We start from the raw sequence: 22,120 nt of genomic DNA, 5'->3' as shown, positions 1-22,120 counted from the left end.
ACGTGCTTGCACACACACACACACACACAATATAATCATACGCATTACTTTAAGGCACAATCTGCTGAACGATGCAAATCCACAGTTTGAGCTATGAAATCTTTATTGAATTAATGTGGATTTGTGGTCACCATATAGTTAAGAGTTATGAAATAGTAATAAGAAAGGAATTGTATGATAGAATGTGGGTGCCTATGAAAGAGACAGAGGGACTGAGAAACAGAAAATGCAATTAAGATGTTATGAGATATTATCAAGTACACAAAACCCATTTTAAAATCTGTGATAGCACCTTTTATATAAACTGTAAATGTTTTATCGTCATTGGCTGTTCCTAATTATACACACCTCTGTCCTACATAGGCTGCATCAATTTCATTTAAAAAATCCTTAAAAATAGGGATGTGCAAAATTTGTTGATCTGGGAGAGGAATATTCCAATAAACAATAAAAACATTGTGCTTCTCTCTGTACCATGCTATTTCAGGGAAGTTTTGGGGATGAGAAGAAGCAATTCCAAACTAGAAGCAATGTAAGGTGAAACAAGCCTGTTTCAGGGTTAAATTACCCCAGTGCAACCTTGAACTCCTTTCAGTATGGAGTACTTACTTCCAAAAACTGCTAAACCTCTCCTGAAATGACATGGCCTGGGAGGAGATTTGGTACAATCTGGAATCACATGGAATATTCCACAGTTCTCTCAAACATTCTATTCCTTACTCAGCAAACTTTGCATATCCTTAGCTGGTAGTGTCCCTTTCAGGGTTGGATGAATGGAACTGAATAGAACCTATTGTGATTTGTATACAGTTCTGTACTCCATCAGTCCATATATAGTTGTTTAGTCCATCATTAATTACGTTCACAGGATGATATAGCTCCACAGCACCCAAATGCATGATTAATCTTAAATTCCATCAGCAATTATGCTTAGATTAAACGCTAACATGACACCAGTTTTAGCACTACCAGCGGGATTGAAAAGATATATTTCCTTAGTATTTCAGCCGAATCAATGCTATTTTTTCCGCAAAGGATTAACAAATGTTCTATACATCCTAATATACATCTTCCACATAATTCACTGGGCATACCACAATGAATACTGGTAATAGGAGCTGTAGGGAAGCTGATAATATAATGTAGGGAAATTCACAGTGATGAGGGACCTGGTAAGATGGAAAAGCATCAAGAGTGATAAATAAATCTAAATCAGATTTTTAACTTCTGCAGCAATGGAGCTGAATATTTAAAACCAAGTCTCTAACTTTTTGGGAGTTCACTCATGAAACCTTACCTTACAAGAGCTTTAACAGTGGATCTAACCACACTGGAGAGTAGGAACAGGGGTGTCACAAGGATGTGGAAGAGGGAGAGCGATGCAAAGGCCACCGAAGGAGAAAAGTCAGCATTTACAAAGAGATGGGCATGGACAACAAATGTCTTATTAGAAAAGCAAAAACAAAAACAAAACACATTACTTCAGACAACTTACAGTACATATTAAAGACACAATTTCAGATTTTTATTGAACTTCAAAACTCCAAAAGATCAGAGAGCTATTACTGCTATAGAATTAAGCACTGCAAACAATTTCCAGGCATCATAAATATATACAACTACAACTATAAATAGAACATTTATGTAAGAGTTTTCTTCTTTCTTAATTTATTTTGGGTGGGTTTATGTGTTCTTTTGTAAGGGTTGTCACTTGGTGGTGTTTCTTAATGTTAGTTGTCCAGAGTCTTTGGGAATAGGTAAATCAATAAAAGAAATCAGAGAAGCATCTGTGAATGGGGAGTAAGTCCATGAGGTGTGACTTGAAAAGTGCCTGAGTTTTCCCAGTCTAGTAAAAACAATTAATTGCATCTTATTACTAGACTAGTTCCTGCAAGGATCCAAAAGGAAGTGCTACCCAAAGGAAGATGCTGGTGCAAATGGGCTGAATCCTGTCCTATATGTTGCAGGCAGAATCAGTTACAGTCAAGCTAATTAAGAACAACCACAAAACCAGACATGAGCTGATTTTCTACAGCTTTTGAAATAATATACTAGCTACTCTTTTTTTTACCCATCCATCACTCTGTCAGCCAATGTATCAAGAACATAGTCCATCCTAACCCAAAACAAGGACTCTGGTTATGGATGATGATAAGCTTCAGTTCAGCATCATCTTGAAGTTTCAACATGCAACTGCAATGGGAAACGCCAGTGATTTACACTGACGTCCCTGCAGTCCTTAGTATCATCTTGTTCGAGAGGCTCATTAGCTCTCTGCAAATCTTTTTCAGGTGGCTACTGGGAAGAGTAATTGCTGCAGTTTGGTGTCTTCCTTCCTTCCTATAGCATGAACAGACTTCATGGATCCAAATCTCCTTATAGTAATTTAGAATCAGCAAAAGCAGAATCAACACATTCATTCAGCCTTTCTCAACCTTTTGACCCTGGAGGAACCCTTGAAATGTTTTTCAGGCCTTGGGGAACCCCTGCACATTCAGGCCAGAAGTTATGAAATTATTATATTCATTTCATGGCTAGGCCTGTATATATGCATTAACAGTGTTCTTAAAACTAGAAAGAAAGAATGAAACTTACCTCTTTAATGTGAAGTTGCTCAAATTTGAAACAATTTTTTAAATAAATTGTGATCTTCCAGGGAACCCCTAGTGACCTCTCACGGAACCCTAGGGTGCCATGGAATCCTGGTTCAGAAACCTTGCATTCATAACTAAAAAATATGTATTTTTCTCTATTTTTTAAAATAAAATTACATTGTAATACAAATGTTTATACTTACTATAAGAACAGCTGCAATTGGTATTGCTGCATTCATGAAAACTGTAGGAAAAATGTTTTTTCTTATTTACATACTTTGTATCTAAATCTCTTTTATTCATTTTCATTTACTTTTAGAATAGTAATAGTAATAACAATCATATGCCTTTAACAAGGTACGGTATAAGTAAAAAAAAACCAACAACCTGTCAGTAATTACAAACATTCCAACCCAATAGAAATAATGCTTAACAAAGTATGTATTTGCAACTCCAATCATGCCTTTTTCTTTTCTTTGACGTTTATTTAGATGGTTTGCTTTTTAGTCAGGTACTATAGCTACAGTACATTGACACTGTTCTGGTAGTGTCTCTGTACCATGAATGATAGCAATAAAATAATGAATAGCAGTTTCCTGGGAGCGTGGACATTCCGGGTAGATTAGATACATAGTACTGATTTCTTCACTGTGTCTAGGCAGTCTCAGGAGAATGTAGAGACAATTAACCACAGATGGCTGTGGACTGGAATGTGTTTCCTATTGCCTTGGGTCTTCTTCACAACTGGTCATTAAAATATAAATTATCCATTCCATTGTCAGCAGTCATCACTATTACAAGTATTGCCAAAATTTCTTCCTAATTTGGACAAGTGATAACTATGTCAAATTGCTCAATTTATCTCAGAAGTAGATACTCTCCTTGTATTCCTTTCAACTTCCTGGTTCACACTGCAATCTTGTTGTGGCAGCTAAACAGGAAATATTTCAAAATCTAATAAAATAAGCTATAGATAAGCTTTCTGGGTTTAATTAAACATAAATTTGGAGGGAAAGCAATGAAATTTCATTGTAAAGTACATGTTTTAAAGCAAAAATCTGAGATTCATCTCTTGGCATCTATAAGGAGTGTTGATTTCTCCCCTGAACTCTAGAATGATGCCTCCAGTGTGGGCAATATAGAACTACGTGGATTAATGTGCTATTTCATTTCAGGCACCTTTATTATGTACACTATAGTAATGGGCATCAATTTGGTGAACACTGTAATAAAGATTCTTTGACAGGGTTCACACACTGTGCTAAACTATGGTTTGCTTAACAATGGTTTGTTCAATAAACTGAATTGGCTGGGTCCACATATGCAAAGTCATAAAGCACTATTGCTTAATTAATATATGGGGCTGAATCTCTCTCTCTCTCTCTCTGTGTCTCAGATACTTAATGGATTATATCAATTCAACTATTGTGGTTTGTAGATTGTGTTTTATAGCTAAGTTATTAAGTAAATGTCAGTGGCTAGGTTCATGCATCATACTAAGCTGTGGCATGCTTTAATTATTATTTGTTGACAATTCTGTAATAGCTGAGTCCACATGTGGCATTAATCTGTAATAGGTGATTTAAAGACTACAATGGCTAGATACACTGACTATGCTAAGTCATAATATGGTTTGACTTACCATATTGTATATGCCCAGCCAGCCTTTGACCGGGAAATGACAAAATGTGAGAAGTATTTTCTCAAAATTTGCTGAAGATATTTTCTGGAATTTTATATAATACAAATTATTTCATCTATAATTTGTCATCTGGCTTCCTATTAGCCTGATGTACTAGTACTAGTTATTACTTACAAAGCCGTCTACATCTCAGCAGCAGGTTCTATCAGGCACTGTCTGGCCATAGTTAACTCCATCTATCTAGTTCAGGTATCTTGAGAAGCCTGTGGAGAGTCGCTTCTCCTTGTAAAGTTCATGGGATTTGGATGACACAAAGGGTCTTCTTTGTAACAGCTCCTCCATATTATGGAATGGGTTACCCTTGGAGGCTCAGAAGGCACCTTCCCTTCTTGTATTTAGTATGATGTCAAAGAACTTCCTTTTTCAATGAACTATCCGTTCCAGCTGCCTGGTGCAAAGAGCTTTCTCTGTATATCTATATTTTTTGTTACACCTCTGTTTTTTTTTTACTCTGTACACTGCCTGGTATCGTAAGACTGGTTAGGGTAAGTAAATAAGCAAGTAAACCAATCTTATTAAGACATTTACAAATGCTTTTATGCTTGCATATGTTTGTTAATAAATTTTGCAAATCAGAATATTGCTTTCTCAGGATTCATATTTACCATAAAATATATAAAGTGATGATTTGAGTATGTTATACGTTTGTTGAAGCAGAAAGCTGTTGAATAAGATAAATAACATGGTATCTTGCTAAATGCTGTTGATAAAATGGTATCATTTTGTTGCATCACAATGCTGAATTATTCCATGCTTGATTTACTTCTACTGGGGTTCAAAAAAAGGTAAAAAGTAAATGTCATTAGAAAATTAAATAAAGATAATTTCAATGAAACCTCAGGCAGAATCTTCCAGTGCCCCACTAGCTTTAGAAAGAAAACATTAACTTGCACCAGTGGGAACTTCTAAGACAAATATAAATAGAGAGGCTTTTCATTATGCTCAGAGTTGGAAGGTTAAATGTCTCATACCCTATGTGCCAAGGACAATTCTTCCTCCCCATTAATACATTAAAAGATACCTTAATAGTTTCTAGAATAACATAATTTGGACTCTAACTTTTAAAACAATTCATTATCACGGTCTGTTTTCAAATTTAGTTTGTGGCTGGCTTGCCACATCATGTTAAGCCATAAAGTTTGGTTTCTTAGTGGAATTGAATCTAGACATTGTGGTGTTTTTTTTATAACTTATGACTCAGTGCAGTGGTCTCAAGTTCTCAACTTATGGGCTGTACACAGTCTTTCACCTACTCTTCTGTGGTTTCTTCACAGACAGCTGGAGAGCAATGGCCAGAAGTAGGATAACAGGTTGGTAATCCTTCTCTAAGATTACAGGAAAGCATGTTAGGGATCTCAAACTCATGGCTTCAGATGGGGCAGACCATACCTAATTCTCTTAGCAAAAGCCGGTACTCTCTGTTCAGATTGTGAATGTGCTGAACACTGCTAATCCCTTACCTCCAAATTTCTCCCACTAGCCAAAAGCCAGTCCCTAGGATGGATCTGGTGATAGGCAAACTGAATGAATTAGTACAGAGTAGAGAAAAGGAGTCATGGTTTGCCTGACCAAGTAGATGTACAGATCTGGGCTGCAAAAATCAGGACAATTATTAGTTGGCACCAGAAAGTGTTAGTGTTGTGTATCATTTTGTTGTCATCTAGAGGTTGTACAGAGTTTTGCATCCCACATCTGTTAATCCTAGGTAAGGAAAGAAGAGAAGATAGATATAGGGTAGTTATCCCTCCCTCATTTCCCACAGTGATGTCTTATCAAAGCCTACTCTAAATAAGAAAATTTGTTCATGGTAATTCACATCTGGAAGGAACCAGAATCCTGTTCTGAAGTAAAGTTCTTCAAGCAAATTAATTTTTAAAGGAAAACATTAAAAATCAAGATTGTTTATTCCCTAGAGAAAAGAAAATGAGTTAAAGTACTTATGATATTAAATATTGCCAGTACAACATATGCTTTGTGCATTTGGTTGCTTATTATCATAAGCTAGTGTATCACCATCTCAAGAGACCTCTTTCATGATGAACATTTAGTATGATAAATAAGATCTCATAGGAATTAAGGAAAACACAAGCAGCTTTCTAGTGCTAAAGGGTGAAGTTAATGCCCTAAGTACAGCCAAATTTGAAAACATTCCCAGGGCCTTTCTCCTTGCCCTGCTTAATGTTCTCAGCTGCTTAAAAACAGCTTTGGGTCACACACTAATTGTCCTTTTGGAGATAATCAGTGAAGAACTCCTATATGCTATCAGATGTTTCACATACTCAGTTTTAATCATTTAAATCCATTACATTTATTTACAGATATCACAGTAATTATTTTCTTGGTGTCCTTCCTATGGGAGACTTGAAATGCTGCACCGGTATTAACTGCATAGTTACATGGTGGTGTTGTAAAACTACTGTTTCATTTCATTTCATTTTCTTAGGAAATATTTTATTCTTAAGAATTAATTTCCACTTTGCTGAACAGCACCTGCTCCTAGATATAGAATTGGTTTCTAAACTACGAAGTTTAGAGCAGGTGCTGTTCAGCAAAGTGGAAATTAATTCTTGGTAAATATGCATACAAAATCAGTATTAGCCTGATATTGTATAACAACACAACATTCCAGAAAATTTAACAATTGGCTCTCGCAAGCCTGTACAAGCCAGCTCTAACACACCACTGTGTGTCATCAACCCCTAGTCTTTAGACTAGTCTATGTTTTACCTCCTTTGCATCTGTTTTTCCTCTCTAAAGCCCTCATAGCCTTAACACACCTATTTCCTACCCTAAAAATGAAGGAAACATTCTGAAAATTTCAGCCTTTCCCATTCTAGTGACTTCAGAGGCTCTAAAAACAAAACAAAACTCTATCCTCTCAGCTACAATGTAGTTCCCCATTCCTGACATACACATTTCTTGTGTAGTAAATCCCATTGTTTTCAATGAATTTTTTTTTAAGATTAAGATTAGAATACTATACTGCAACATTTCCTGGTAAGAACTACATAATTCCTCTTGTCTTTATATTACTCAATTTACTATTCATAACAAACAAGTATTAATCAGTAACAGTCATTAGGTCTGAAATACAGGCAAGCAAATTTCATGGAGGAAGCTCTCCTTTGTATACCTACATTTTTAGGTCTGAGATATATAAAGCATTATTTATTGTATCAGGGAAAGAATTTTCAGTTACAGGCAGCTACTGGCATTTAAACTGGTCCTCAGAGGATCATCTGGAACTGCAAGTCAATTACTTCTTTATGTATTATTAAGTGTTTGGCTCTTAGTTTTCACATTATTTGTTAAAAATCTGAAATTGTTTCAGACTTGGTTTCATTAACTTAAATGGAATAAAAATGCAAAACTGCTGTAAATGTTTTATAATAAAACACAATTCTTGTCTGTTTATAATTTTTAAAGATGGGGGGAATCACAATTGCATCAAATTCTGAGATGATGTAAAATTGATAACAACCAAAATATACAACCAAAAGTCAAAGAAGGAAACAAACAGCCCGAAGCATGCCCACCCTAGCAACTAATATCCAGATAAACAGAAAACAGCATCAGATAAACAATGAAGGAAGAATTAACACCCTAATCAAGGAACCATCAATGAAGAAACCACACCCCAATCAAGACAGGCAGGGCAAGCTACTATATACAAACAACTAGCAAACTCTGCTCTCCCATGCACCAATGATGTTACCTAGCCTAGTAATGAAATACAAGAGAACACCCAGAACATAACAGTGCCATCCTCAGCTACATATATTCTCTGCTATTGATATAAAACAGCTTTCTTCATTGATTAAATTACATGCTATTGGCCTAAAATCTAGAATGAAAAAAACAGGGAAATCAGTGATTTCATGACACAAGACTTAACAGTAATTATAGTTACTTTATCCACCACTTGCGATAGTCATTAGTGTCATGAGTGCACCGCCATGGGGCAAAAGCCATGGCGGCGCACACATGACAAAAGACAGACTCAGGTAAAGAGGGGAGAAGGACAAGCAGTCAGGAAAACAAAAGAAAGCAATAATCGAAAATCTACCTAAAGAAGAACCGGCACCCGATCGTTAACGCCTTCTCCGGATGACGAACGGGGCAGGAATGAGCAGGGTGTGGTTGAGACATGCGCAGTCATGACTCAAGCACACCCAAATAAGGACATCCGGAGAAGGGCGGAGCAAGGGGAGGGGGGAAGAACTCTGGCGGGAACAAGGGGATATATTTGAACTGTTTGACAACCCATACTACTCTCGGCTTTAACGAACCTGTACCTAGCTGAATAAATCCTGATCCTGTTTAACCACAGCGTCTGTGAGTATTCACTGCGGGACAGCTTGACAAAAAGCCGAGAGTCCTCTCCAAACCCGCTAGCCTCTACCAAAAAATTTTTTTGTGAGAGAACAAGCTAGCGATGGCAACACTGATGTGGTCCCTGACAGCAACGGTGCAGCGCCACGACGAAGAGGACTCCATACAACTGGGGGACCTAGAAGTAGTCCTGGACGAGCCGGACACACCGGAATGGGACAGCGCCTCCAAACCCCGACCAGAGTCACCCTATGGAGCAGAACAACTCCACTCTGTCGGGACATCAGCAAAAGTACTAACCAAATGACAGACGGAGCAGCGGGCGGCAGAAGCGCAAAGAGACTGGCGCCAAGAAATCGAGACCCGAATACAGTCACTTGAGGTCACGGTACAATCCATGGCACAGGCACTCCGAGACATCGCAAGGGGGCCCAACAGTGACTCACCCCAACAACCGCCGACCCCAAGGAATGGAAACCGGGCGCAAACCTTCGGAGCCGACCGGTGTGCAGACCCCCTGCCCGCGCCTACCCCGGACCAAGCGCCCCCAAGCTACAACCCCAGAGGCGGCGTCGCGAAGGATTTTGGGGTGAAGTTTGACGGTGAGCCGGCAAATCTATCATTTTTCCTAGCAAACGCGAGAGACTATGTATTACAACAGGGCCACCACTTCACCTCGGAGAGAGCGACAGTCTCGGCCATGGCCACCAAACTAAGAGGCCGGGCCGCAGACTGGTATGTGCAAATGCTGGACTCCAATGACCCTGCCCTAGCTAGCTGTGACGCCTTCCTAACCACACTGCGAGAGTACTTCGAAGACCCGCTAGCCAAAGACAAAGACAAAATCGCACTCACGGGACTCATACAGGGACAGAAGTCCGTGGCAGAATATGCCCTGCAATTCAAAGTACTAGCCGGTAAGGTCCCGGAATGGGGAGAGGCTACACTGACTGACTTATTCAAACGGGGCCTCAATCGCGAGATATTGCAGTGGGCGATGTATAGGGACAACCCGGACTTGCTAAACGAGTGGATACGGCTAGCCGGGAAAACAGAGAATGCCAAGGACGCCTTCCGCATGGCGACCCGCAGTGATGAGATGGCCGCCCGTGACAGACCAGCACCTCCACTGAGAACTACCTGGGATGACGAACGGCAACGGCGACTGACACGAGGGCTATGCCTCACATGCGGCAAAGAGGGCCACAGAGCGGCGGAATGCAGCGAGCCTCGGACGAGGAACCGGCCACCCAAAGCGACGCCGAAACTGATCCCCAGACCCCAACCCCGGCCGTGAACACTCGCCGGGAAAGTCGCCGCCACAACAGAGACGGAGGACTTCTACCAGGAGGAAGATGACCTCAGCTCACCAACGCGGTCAGCGGGAAACAACTTCCACCTGTTCTGAACAGCGCGGAGGAACAGGTGGCAGGAGAGATGCGCAGAACTACCAAAGTGAGTACATACGCCCCGATCCTCAGGATCAGCATTGAACTGACTTTCCAGGGCAACACCGTCACAATAGGGGCATCATAGACTCTGGTTGCTCTAGAAACCTAATCCACCCCTCCATAGCCGCTGCTTTGAAGTCACCTTGCATCCCCCTTCTGGAACCACTGGAATTCCAGCAACTAGACGGTTCCACAGCGGGGGGGGGGGCGGCAACCCTGGGAACGGGGGTAGTCACCCTTCAGCTGGGGACACACCGGGAAGCCATACAATTCGTGGTCGCCCCAGTAAGTCGCCCCATGGTCGTCTTGGGCATCACATGGCTAACCTGCAACAACCCCCGCATCGATTGGAAGGCCCAATCGATCAAATTCACCGATGGGACCTACCAAGTGCCGACCGACATCAAGGACTCTGCTGTGTTAGTGGGGAGGGGGGAGACCACCCAAAACCCCGGAGAGGACCCCCCACTAGAAGGGTTGCCGGCACAGTATGCCGACCTGGCAGACGTATTTGGGGAGGAAGAAGCCAATGAACTACCCCCCCCCACAGGAAAACCGACTGTCGCATCGAATTCCTTCCCGATGTCCACCTCCCAAGGCCAAAAACGTATGCGATGTCACAACGAGAAATGGAGGCTTTACGAGAATTCATTGATAAAAACCTCACGCGGGGCTTCATCAAACCGGCAAGCTCCCTGGTCGGTGCGCCCGTACTCTTCCGCGAAAAGAAAGATGGGACGTTACGACTATGTACTGATTACCGTAATTTGAATGCTGTGTCTATATGTAACAAATATGCAACGCCGCTAGCAAAGCAATTATTGTCACACTTGTGCATGGGGAAGGTTTTCTCTAAACTGGATGTGAGGGAGGCATACTACCGGGTACGAATCAGGGTGGGTGACGAATGGAAAACGGCCTTTAATTGCCCCTTGGGCTCCTTCCAATACAAAGTATTACCATTCAGCCTAGCGGGAGCCCTGGGGGTCTTTATGCAACTTATCAATGAAGTATTACACGAGTTTTTGTTTAAAGGCGTACTGGTATACTTTGACGACATCCTAATCTATTCAGACAATGAAAGGGACCATGTGGAACTCATATGACGAGTACTCGCTAAACTCAGGGAAGCCAAACTGTACATTAAACTCTCGAAGTGCGAGTTCCACAAATCTAGCATAGACTATCTAGGCTACAGAATCTCTGTACAGGGGGTGGAAATGGACCCGGGCAAGGTGCAGGCTGTCCTTGAATGGGAAAGGCTCCGAAAGCGCAGACAACTACAATCCTTCCTAGGATTCGCTAATCACTACCGAAATTTCATACCAGGGTTCTCCGAAATCGCACTACCACTCACGGACTTGCTACGCACGCGAGGTACAGGGGAGACCCACAGAGTAAAAAACCCAGGGGCAGTGCTTAAGTGGACTCCTGAGTGCCAGGCAGCATTCGACCAATTGAAAACTCTATTCACCTCCGAACCCATTCTAGCCCACCCAGACCCTGAAAAGCAATTTGTAGTACAAGTAGATGCCTCCAATTTCTCCATCGGAGCCATCCTACTCCAAAGAGACGCCACTGGAACCCTTAAACCCTGCGCATATTTGTCAAAAAAATTCTCCGAAACGGAGCGGCGCTGGCATGTTTGGGAGAAGGAGGCTTTCGCCATGAAAACGGCCCTAGGCCATTGGCACCATTTCCTGGAGGGGGCTACCCACCCTTTCGAGGTATGGACAGACCATAGGAATTTGGAAGCCCTTCGGGCGCATCGACGCCTAAACCCTAAATGAATCCGCTGGGCACAATTCTTCAGCCGGTTCAATTTCGCATTGAAATACATCCCGGGGAAGAAGAACTTCCTAGCAGACGCCCTCTCCCGACTTCCCCAGGATGACGAACCGGCCCCCCAGGTCATGGGAACGGTCTTTTCCACATCACAACTGGGCCTGACGGCGACCACCAGAAGCCACGCCGCGACTCGGACCAACCCTCACGACGCACGAACACCGGCAGGGCCACCCAACCCGGGCCGTAGGCGTGCACAAGAACTGGGGGGGATTCAAGCAGAATTCGAAGCTGCACTGAAATCCGACCCATGGGTCCTGGCAAACCCCAGAGAAGTGACAATGGAGCAGGGACTCGCCTGGGTTAGACAGCGGCTGTACGTCCCGGACACACAACGAGCAGCAGTACTTGGGCGTGCACACGACAGCAAGCAGGCAGGACACTTTGGATTCCTCAAGACCCTCCATTTGCTCTGACGCCAATTCTGGTGGCCGTCAATGCGCAAAGACGTCAAGGAATACATAAAGTCCTGCCCTGTCTGCGCAGCAACCAAACGACTGCCGGGAAAACCCCAGGGCTTACTGCAACCCGTTGCTAGACCCACTCAACCATGGAAAGAAATCTCCATGGATTTCATTGTAGACCTTCCACCAAGCCAAAAGAAAACGGCCATCTGGGTCGTTAAGGACTTTTTCTGTAAACAAGCACACTTTGTACCTTGCGCAACTGTCCCTACGGCACAGCAACTAGCAAAGCTATTCCTAACCCATGTGTACCGCCTCCACGGATGCCCCTCTCGTATAGTGACTGACAGAGGGTCAAACTTCACCTCCAAATTCTGGAGAGCCTTCCTAAAACTCATCGGAACCAAACAGGCCCTCACAACAGCAAACCACCCTGCAGGAGATGGCGCAACCGAGATCCTTAACGCTAGAACAATTCTTAAGGACTTACGTGAATTACCAACAATCGGACTGGGTCGACCTACTCCCGCTCGCAGAGACAGCATACAACAACGCCGTCCACCAAAGCACAGGAAAAACCCCATTTGCAGTAGTTTCGGGCAGAGAGTTTGTCCCCATACCGGAGCTCCCGCAGCCCGCGGAGGCACTGATGGACGCTGGAGAATGGGGTACAAAAATTGCGGAGTCCTGGCCAGTCATCCAAGACGCCCTCAGAGAGGCACAAGCAGCCTACAAACTCCACGCAGACAAACGCCGACGCGAAGAACCAAACTTCCAAATAGGGGACTTGGTATACCTTTCAACGAAGTTTATCAAGTCAACCCAACCGTGCAAAAAGCTAGCCCCTAAATTCATTGGCCCCTTCCCTATCACAGAAATCGTTAACCCAGTAACAGTAAAACTAAACCTACCACACAATTTAAAACGGCTGCACCCAGTATTCCATTCCTCAAGCCTGCTATTCAACACCCATGATGGCATCCACAAGAACCATCCCTAACGCCCATCATGGTCGACGAGCAACAGCACTTCGAAGTGCAAGAAGTACTTGACTCACGCAAATACAGGGGCACCCTCCAATATTTAATAAAATGGTGACATTTTCCCCAACCTGAATGGGTAGCAGCTCGCGACATGCGAGCCCCTGACTTGGTTCGCAGGTTCCACGACGCATACCCAGCCAAACCGGCAGCTTAGGAAAACTTTTTCCCCTTGGGACTTCCCCCCCCCCATCCTCATCACCCACGGGGGAAGGGCCCCCAAACCAGCAGTTTGGAAAGGACTCCCCCCTGAGACTCCCCCCCCCCCTCACCTTGTCTGCTGGGGAGGGGCGGTATGTCATGAGTGCACCGCCATGGGGCAAAAGCCATGGCGGCGCACACATGACAAAAGACAGACTCAGGTAAAGAGGGGAGAAGGACAAGCAGTCAGGAAAACAAAAGAAAGCAATAATCGAAAATCTCCTACCTAAAGAAGAACCGGCACCCGATCGTTAACGCCTTCTCCGGATGACGAACGGGGCAGGAATGAGCAGGGTGTGGTTGAGACATGCACAGTCATGACTCAAGCACACCCAAATAAGGACATCCGGAGAAGGGCGGAGCAAGGGGAGGGGGGAAGAACTCTGGCGGGAACAAGGGGATATATTTGAACTGTTTTGACAACCCATACTACTCTCGGCTTTAACGAACCTGTACCTAGCTGAATAAATCCTGATCCTGTTTAACCACAGCGTCTGTGAGTATTCACTGCGGGACAGCCTGACAATTAGCCTGTCATGCAAAGGAAGATCCATATACAGTATCTACCATTGTATGTATGATTGTTCTATTTTGACCATAAGTAAGAAGATGTTAATCCATAATGGGGTTTGTTTCATTTGGGCTTAGAATGTTGTGTAAATTGAAGTTTGTAAACCATGATTTTCATGTAACATTATGTGCTAACCCAGTCAATTTGACAAGAGCAAACCACAGTTTAGCATGATACATGAAGCCAGCTATTTATTGGAGATATAGTTTATTGCTTTGATCTTCATGCAAGCACATTAACTAATACTGATCTGACTGCTTGAAAAGGGCTTTCTTTAAATCTCTAAGACCATTGAGAGCATTTGTACATTTTTGTCAATTCTTTTAAATGTAGAAAAAGGGATACTTTTATCTCAATGTTAAGGTGTAGCAGAAATATATTTCTAACACTGAAAAAATAAAGTAGAAATTGAAAGTCTGTGAAATCTTTCTTTTTTCACATAATTGAAGAAATAGTGCTTATGTGATGGGATTTGTTCTCTCTCCTCCTTTAGCCTTCAAAAAAGTCCCCCCAATCCATTGGATTGAATTTTTGAGGGTTCATGGGGAACTCTAAGTGGAAGGGTACAAATGATTTGATGATGAACTGGCAGGAGAAATTCATTCTATCAGCAGTTCTCATTTATATTTCAATAAAAAATACACAATTGGTCTTGCCTTTGAAATACAATTTTCTAAAGACTATATAATTTCTTAACACCATGGGAGTTTTGCTGGTATATTATTAATGGAACTGAGTCCTTAAATATGCAGTAAACTAGCTAAAAACTAATATTTACAGTTATACAGAAAAAAGGAAGTGGGTTACTTACTTGATATAGAGGTATAAAGAGCAAAAGCCTTAAGACTAGTCATTTCCTTTTGCCGAGTTTCTTCCACACTACTATGAAAAATGTGTTCCCAGGCATAGAGCTTTAGAAGTTTTATGCCTCGAAGCATTTCATTTGTTTTCTTCAACCTCTCATTGGAATATTCCTGGACCATTGGCATAAAAATGAATTTTGGATTGTAGTGGGTTCATAAGATATAGTATTACATAACAATCCATGGTAGTACAAATTGTTGCAAAAAGACAGATGCTTCAATTTTGATTTAAATACTTCTTCCCCTCTTATTTAATATATTTCTATGCTGCTGCAATCAACAGAGTCTCAGTGGTTACATAGAATAATATAGATTAAAATATCCACAGTAGGACTAAAAAAAAGTAATAGGAATAAAAGCCATACAACATAAACTAGAAATAAAATAAAATAAAATAAAGATGGCAATGTGCACATCAGGGGAAAGTTCTCCAAAACCATTGAGTCTTTAAGAACTTCCAAAAGACCAGCAAAGAGGAAGACAGTCTGATCAGCACTGCTATGGAGAAGCACCACCATCCGCACCTCCTGAAGATGCAGGATTTGCAGCAGTTTCTCCCTGGTGGATCTAACTGGTCAGGTTGGTGCTGACAGGCAATTTTGAAGGGACTGTGATGCCAAGGTATAAAGGGCTTTATAGATCAGCACCAACATGTTAAATTACATCTAGAAACCAATCAGTAATCAATGCAGGGTCTGGAAAACTGGTGCAATGGGCTCCAAAACTGGGAGCCCAAAAGGATGCATGCTGCTGCATTTTGGACCAACTGTAGTTTCCAAATACTCTTTAAGAGCAGCTCCAAATAGAGTGGAAGTTTCATTGTTAAATCTGGGCATTATATATCCAAGACTCACTAAGTTGATTACTTGGCATATCTGCACAGCTTTCAATTGGTCTAGTTCTGTGTGGAAAACAGATTTATTTATTTAACAATACCAGATTTTTGTTTCAGAAAATGTACATCCTTTCTCTCTTTTTTCAATTTGGTGGGTAGATATTTTGAAAATATAAGTAGATTAAACAATGTTAAAGGTACAATCCTCTATCCCTATCTGTAAATTTGATGCACTTAACAGAACTGACCTTTGAGTGGACATTTGGACTGTATATGATATGAACAACTACGCCAAGGACACTTTCATAAATCTGAGATTACAAATTTGTAGTCTGAAACTGTGAAATTGGATGGGTATGATAATCTTGGCGGAACTTACCAGTGTGCTTCTTTGAGCTTGTGAAAGTTTTGTGGCTACAAAGTATTGGACAGGGGCCAGCACTATGATTACCGCTGCTCCAATTAAGGCACTAATTCCAAGAAGATAGTAAAGCAGAACAACGCCAACAATAATCTAAGATGATGGAAAAAGATAGGACATTGATTTGTGCAATTCCAAAACTGGACAATAAGAGCATTTAGGAGGATGGGAGAGTTCTAGACATATCATCAATTGTTATTTTTGGAGAGAGACATAGGCTCCCCCTCCAGAAAAACAAAGCATACTCCACCTCAGAATAACTACAAAACCAGGGGGAAAAGCTATGAAGATTCAACTAACTCACATCTCATGATCCCATGGGAGGATAGTAAGCAGACATTTTACATTGATCCCTGCCCCCATGGGCTAAAGTTAATTAATAATCCATGCATTTTCTTACCTGTACAGGCATAGCCCAGAGGTTAGGACACAGGAAGAAGAACCACATTAGCTGGTTTGTGTCTATAGCAACCAGGTTACAGATCTGACCTGAGGTCATTTCCCCCATGGACATGTTGGAGGTTGATAGTCTCATTATCTTATTATAGATTTTTGCCTACAATGAAAACGTTCAGTTTTATTGAAGAGGAAAAACAGACTTCCACATTGATAACATCTTGTTACATATTGCTAGCATCTGTAACCAATCATGATGATACCAAAACAATGGCACGACCATAGTGATGTGATCATGAGAATGCTGAGAATGCTGAGATTACATATTTGCATCAGGACGTCTAACACTACAGTAATAGATACGTTGCAGCATTTTTATATAATTAAGTTTATTCAAAAGAAATGTTTATTTCATGCTATGAGACTTACATAATAGTAGTACTGAATGTGAGTAAAGTTCCAACAGATTGTGAAAGTTACTGATTACAAGTTACTGTTTTATATTCTAGATGCTAGGATATAAAATGTAGATGCTAACAGCTTGATGGTAACATTAGCATGGAGTTTACAGAATATACTCCCTCCATAGCCCCCTCCGCACTGATATGGTTTTATAAATGGGAGGCAGCCCTCTGATTATTAGTAGGTATTTTAGAAATTCAGACTTCAAATTCGTCCTTGTCTACTACCGCGATGTCTGGTTGATTGGCCAGTACCTGCCAGTCCATCTGGATCTGGAAGTTCCACAGGATCTTAGCTCTATTATTCTTCACAACCTTCTGTGGAATCTCTCATCTGGACTTGGGGAGGGTCTAGCCCATGCGCTGTCCAGATGTTCCTATACACAATGCCAGCTACTTGGTTGTGCCATTCAGTGTATGCTGTTCTTGCCTGCATCCCACACCCTGCCACTATGTGTTGGACTGTCTCTGAGGCCTCTCTGCACAGTCTGCACCTTGGGTCCTGTCTAGTGTGGTAAACCCCTGCTTCTAAGGATCTGGTGCTTAGTGCCTGTTCTTGTGTTGCTATGATCAGTGCCTCAGTGCTGTCTTTCAGTCCAGCCCTTTCCAGCCACTGGTAGGATTTCCTAATGTCAGCCACCTCAGCTATCTGTGAATGGTACATCCCATGCAGGGTCTTGTCTTGCCGTGGCACTTCCTCTGCTTGATCTGCCTCCCATGTCTGCTGCTGCCTCAGGCATTCTCTCAGCAGCTCATCTTTGGGTGCCATCTTACTGAAGTACTCCTGGATGCTCTGGGTCTCATCCAGGACAGTGGCTGTGACACTCCCCAGGCCCCGCCCTCCCTCTTTCCAGCTGGTGTACAGTCTCTGGGTGTTGGACTTAGGGTGGAACCCTCCATATATTGTGAAGAGCTTATCTTGTTACATTCATATTACTTTAAATGTGATCCGGGAAAGTACAGTCCTGATTCTGGTTGGGTAAGAAAAGAAAAGAAAGTGACTTTTTGTGAAAGAAAAAGTTATATAAGGATATATATGTTGACTCCTGGTGACTGCCTATACATGTCCCTGCAGTTTTCTTGGCAAGGTTTTTTATTGGTTTCTAGCCTGGTACACCAAACTGGCTGTCAATTTAACTGTTATTGTTGGTAATTAATTATTGCTATTTCTGGTATCAGAGGTTCATTTTGCTTCCTTTTTTCTTGCTTTCCTTCCTTTCTTAATATAGAAACCCAAGCCATGATTTATTTATGCTGAAATCAGATGAGTTACTAATTTCAGGAGCCATGTAGGACAGCTGCAGCTTATATATATATAAGCAAGGACACGAAAGTTTATCACATTAGAAAGAGGCTGTTGAGTAAAATCCCGGTCTGTCTAGAGAATGTACATTTTAAGAAAGCTAATCGTTGCATGTAAACATGACTTTCAAAATCTTCTAGGCTATGAATGTGTATATTCAGTTAGGCAAGAGAAAGAATAGTGTAAACCAGCCTTTCTCAACCTTTTGAGAAAAGGGTTCCCTGGAGGGCTTTTTCAGGCCTCAGGGAACCCCTGCATATTCAGGCTCTAATATAGGCAGAAGGTGGAAAATTATTATATTTGTTTCATGTGTAGGCTTGTGTGTGTATGTATGTATGTATGTGTGTATACACACACACACACACACAGATAAATATTAACAGTGTTCTTAAACTAAAAATAAAGAATGAAACTTACCTCTTTAATGTGAAGTTGCTCAAATTTAAAATATTTTTTTAAATCAATCATGATCTCCCAGGGAACCCCTAGTGACCTCTTGTGGAACCCTAGGGTCCACGGAACCCTGGTTGAGAAACCCTGGTGTAAACTATCCACCATTTCCCTTAACTCAAGAGCACCTGCAATCTTGCACATTTTTAATGTCCTCACGATCACAGTTAAGATGAGTCTTAATGACATTAAGCATCTGAGTACCAAGCTAGGATGAAAATCAACAGATTTATTACAGTGTCAGCCTTTTCTTTGATATATTGCCTTCCCTGAAAACCTCTAATTCTGTTCTTTTTCTTTTGGATATATTTGAGGAAGCCCTTTTACTTACTCTTCTGACCCCTCACTAATATTAGCTCAATCTGAATTTTAGTTTTCCTGATACCATCTGTACAAATACATATCTGTGTGGGGGTTATTCTAGTCTTTATTAATAAAATGCTTTTTCTATAAAAACAGCTATAAAATAAAAGCATTTCACTATGAATCTGTAGGATATTTGAAATACCTGTATTGCTCCTCTCAGGTTAATTCCTGTTTCAATAGCTACATAGTAGGATGCCTGGAGAAAGGTTCTTTGCAACAGAAGTGCAAAAAAAAGGAGGACTGCCAACACATAAGCATTGGCCAAGAATTCTTGAGAAGAAATGAAGAAAACACCTATTAGTTTAATCTGTAGAAAAAAAAAATACACAAAAGCCATTAAGAATCTATTTTGTTTTTAAACAATTCCTATACATGCAATAGAACTTTAGCACAATGGAAACTGCAGAAATACCTGAGTATATTTTAGCAAGCCATAGAACAATTGCTGAAATTACTTATAAGATCATGCAAATGGGAAATGGGAAATATTTAATCTAATTTTGAGTTACATTAGAGTGCCAGTGCCCTAACAAACTAATTTATTTATTGTTAAAAATAATATTTACTGTATTTCCCATATTGAAGTCAATCTTATTTCTGTAAAAAATAAGCAAGCTTTATTTCTATTTTCCAGAGTGTAACATTTCATTTTGCTGTTGCATTCTCATAGGACTGAAAGTTTCCCTAGGCAAAACAAACAAGGACAGTCAGTATATAAAAAACAAGCACATCAGGAAGAAGTTTAGGCTGAAATTTTATCTCATATATAATTGCATATTCCAAAGAATTTTAGGGTGGGAATGTATTCAGGTTTGTTAGCCATCATTAGCACAATGAAGTGATAAAATGAGGTGGGTTTTTAAATATATATTCTCAAGCTTTAAAGCATGTGCTTTGAATGTAGGGCAGAGAATAAAGTCTGCAGTGTTTCTCTTCCCATGCAGAATCTTACTCAGAAAATAGCCAAAGAGGCATTAAAATCCCCCTTGGTCTATTTATGGAAGTTTTCCTAAGTAAATTTTGCAACTAGCACACAATGGAGATAATTCTGGCTAGGATGCACTAGAACTAGCAACTTAGGCCAGAAAACCATTATATATCATCTTTTTTATGGAACGTATTACTTTGCATGATATGCTGTATGCTAATTTTAGAAATATTGTGCATATATTTGAAAATACCATTTTTCTATTTTCAGAATTATGTGGCAATTAGAAATTATAATATATTAAAGTGCTTCATTTTGCATATAAGATTATCACTTGAGTGTTCTCAATACTAATAAAATCAAAGTTAAAAGCAATGAGAAAATAGCAGTGACTAAAACTTAGCATCTGAAGTTTGCTTGTCAAAAATATGCAACTGCCCTTGGGAGAGGTTAAAGAGATTGTATGTGTCTGGTGTTAGTTTCGTATTACAACATATATATATATATACATATACATATAATAACTTGATCAATAACATGATAAAAATAATCAAGAATAATTGATATATATCAAGAATAAGATATATCAAGAATGACCTTGACTGGAAGACAGAAGCATCAGGATAATTTCATTCAACTGATTCTTCAGGAATGTATTTGAGAAGCGGAAAGATGAAGCGGGAGGAAGTTCTTAAGAGTCAGTAAAGGGTTGAACTGGGCCATTAAATGAAACATAATGAATTAATGTCTATCTTAGCCATATCAGCTCTCCTTTTTGATTAGATATAAGCTAGTTAGGTACTTTGAATATCTTACACTAAAAGGGGATAGGGTGGCTGAATGCATATACATCAGAAGATTGGGATGGGCGGTGGGGAATTTGAGTATTGAGCGCTATGGAATTCCTGCCATGTATAGATTGATGTCTACAGAGGACTGGATCATGCAACTGTGTTTAACCTAGGTAATGTACATTCTATTTCTTTGATTCATATCCCAGCTTTCCTCCATTTGATCCCTAAAACAACAATCCTGTGAAATAACAGGAGACTGAAGGATACCCATTGGCTTAGCACCACACAGTGAGCTTCCATGGTAGAATATTGACTTGGTCCTGGGTCTCATTGCTCCTGGTTCAATACCGTAAACACTAAATATGAAAATATCTGTCCAAAATCTATTAAATATAAGATGTATTGGCTGTTTTATGACCTATGGCATAGAATACATGATGGAAAAATACTAATATATTTGAATGTGGGGGAAAAATTAGTTTCTTCGTATGCCTAAACCAACAATAGATTTTAATATTTCAATTAATTAGTGTGATATCTTGAGTAACAATTTGCTCTTAACAAAAGAAAATGATTTTATTTATCGTACTTCTTTTCCCTCTGTTTTAAAACTAAAATCTGGTGGGCATGATTGCACTGCCAAAATATCAGTGTTGGTTTCCAGACAAGTACTTCCTTTCTACCTTTCTCTGTCTTGAACACAGCTTATTGTTTCAGTTTTCTTCACCTTGCTCAAAACATCTCTTCCTCCCATCATAAATAATTAATGTTAATGCATTTTTTAAAGACATGGAAACTGCTACATGACTTCCTCTTTTGCATCAAGCAGATTTTGCTACACATATTATGGTGAATATTGATATTGAAATCAATTTCTTGTTTTAATCTTGTTTTGGTGTCAGCTGAGTGCTGATAAACACCCCCCACCCCCGCAACATGTTATAGTCTGGATTTTTAAAGCAAGTGCATCCTTTTATTTGGTTGTTATTTCCCAGAAGGCTATTGCATTATAGCATCATTGTTTGAAGTCTTTAACCTCAACAAGATCTAACTGCATCAAAACAAAAGAAGATTTTTAATTTAACGAAGTCAAAGTAGTGTAATGGCACAAAAGTAAAGTTGTAGGCTATGCTAAATTACTTTGAGAAGTATGATTTATCAGT

The 22,120-nt window shown here is 40.6% G+C and overlaps 1 protein-coding gene across 1 annotated transcript in view; it reads right to left on the bottom strand.

Annotated features, from left to right (window-relative positions):
- ABCC8 (ATP binding cassette subfamily C member 8) overlaps positions 1-22,120 on the bottom strand; it is an 82,101-nt gene that overhangs the window by 42,905 nt on the left and 17,076 nt on the right. Inside the window, 6 exon segments of the mRNA XM_063289398.1 lie at positions 1,298-1,443; positions 2,798-2,838; positions 14,952-15,114; positions 16,218-16,352; positions 16,660-16,815; positions 19,378-19,529. Of these exon segments, the coding sequence (XP_063145468.1) occupies positions 1,298-1,443; positions 2,798-2,838; positions 14,952-15,114; positions 16,218-16,352; positions 16,660-16,815; positions 19,378-19,529 (793 nt within the window).

The sequence above is a fragment of the Candoia aspera genome, chromosome 1 (genome assembly GCF_035149785.1).
Source record: "Candoia aspera isolate rCanAsp1 chromosome 1, rCanAsp1.hap2, whole genome shotgun sequence".
NCBI lineage: Eukaryota > Metazoa > Chordata > Lepidosauria > Squamata > Boidae > Candoia > Candoia aspera.
Note: the sequence above shows the minus strand (reverse complement) of the source record. Positions and strands in the feature narration are given on the sequence as shown.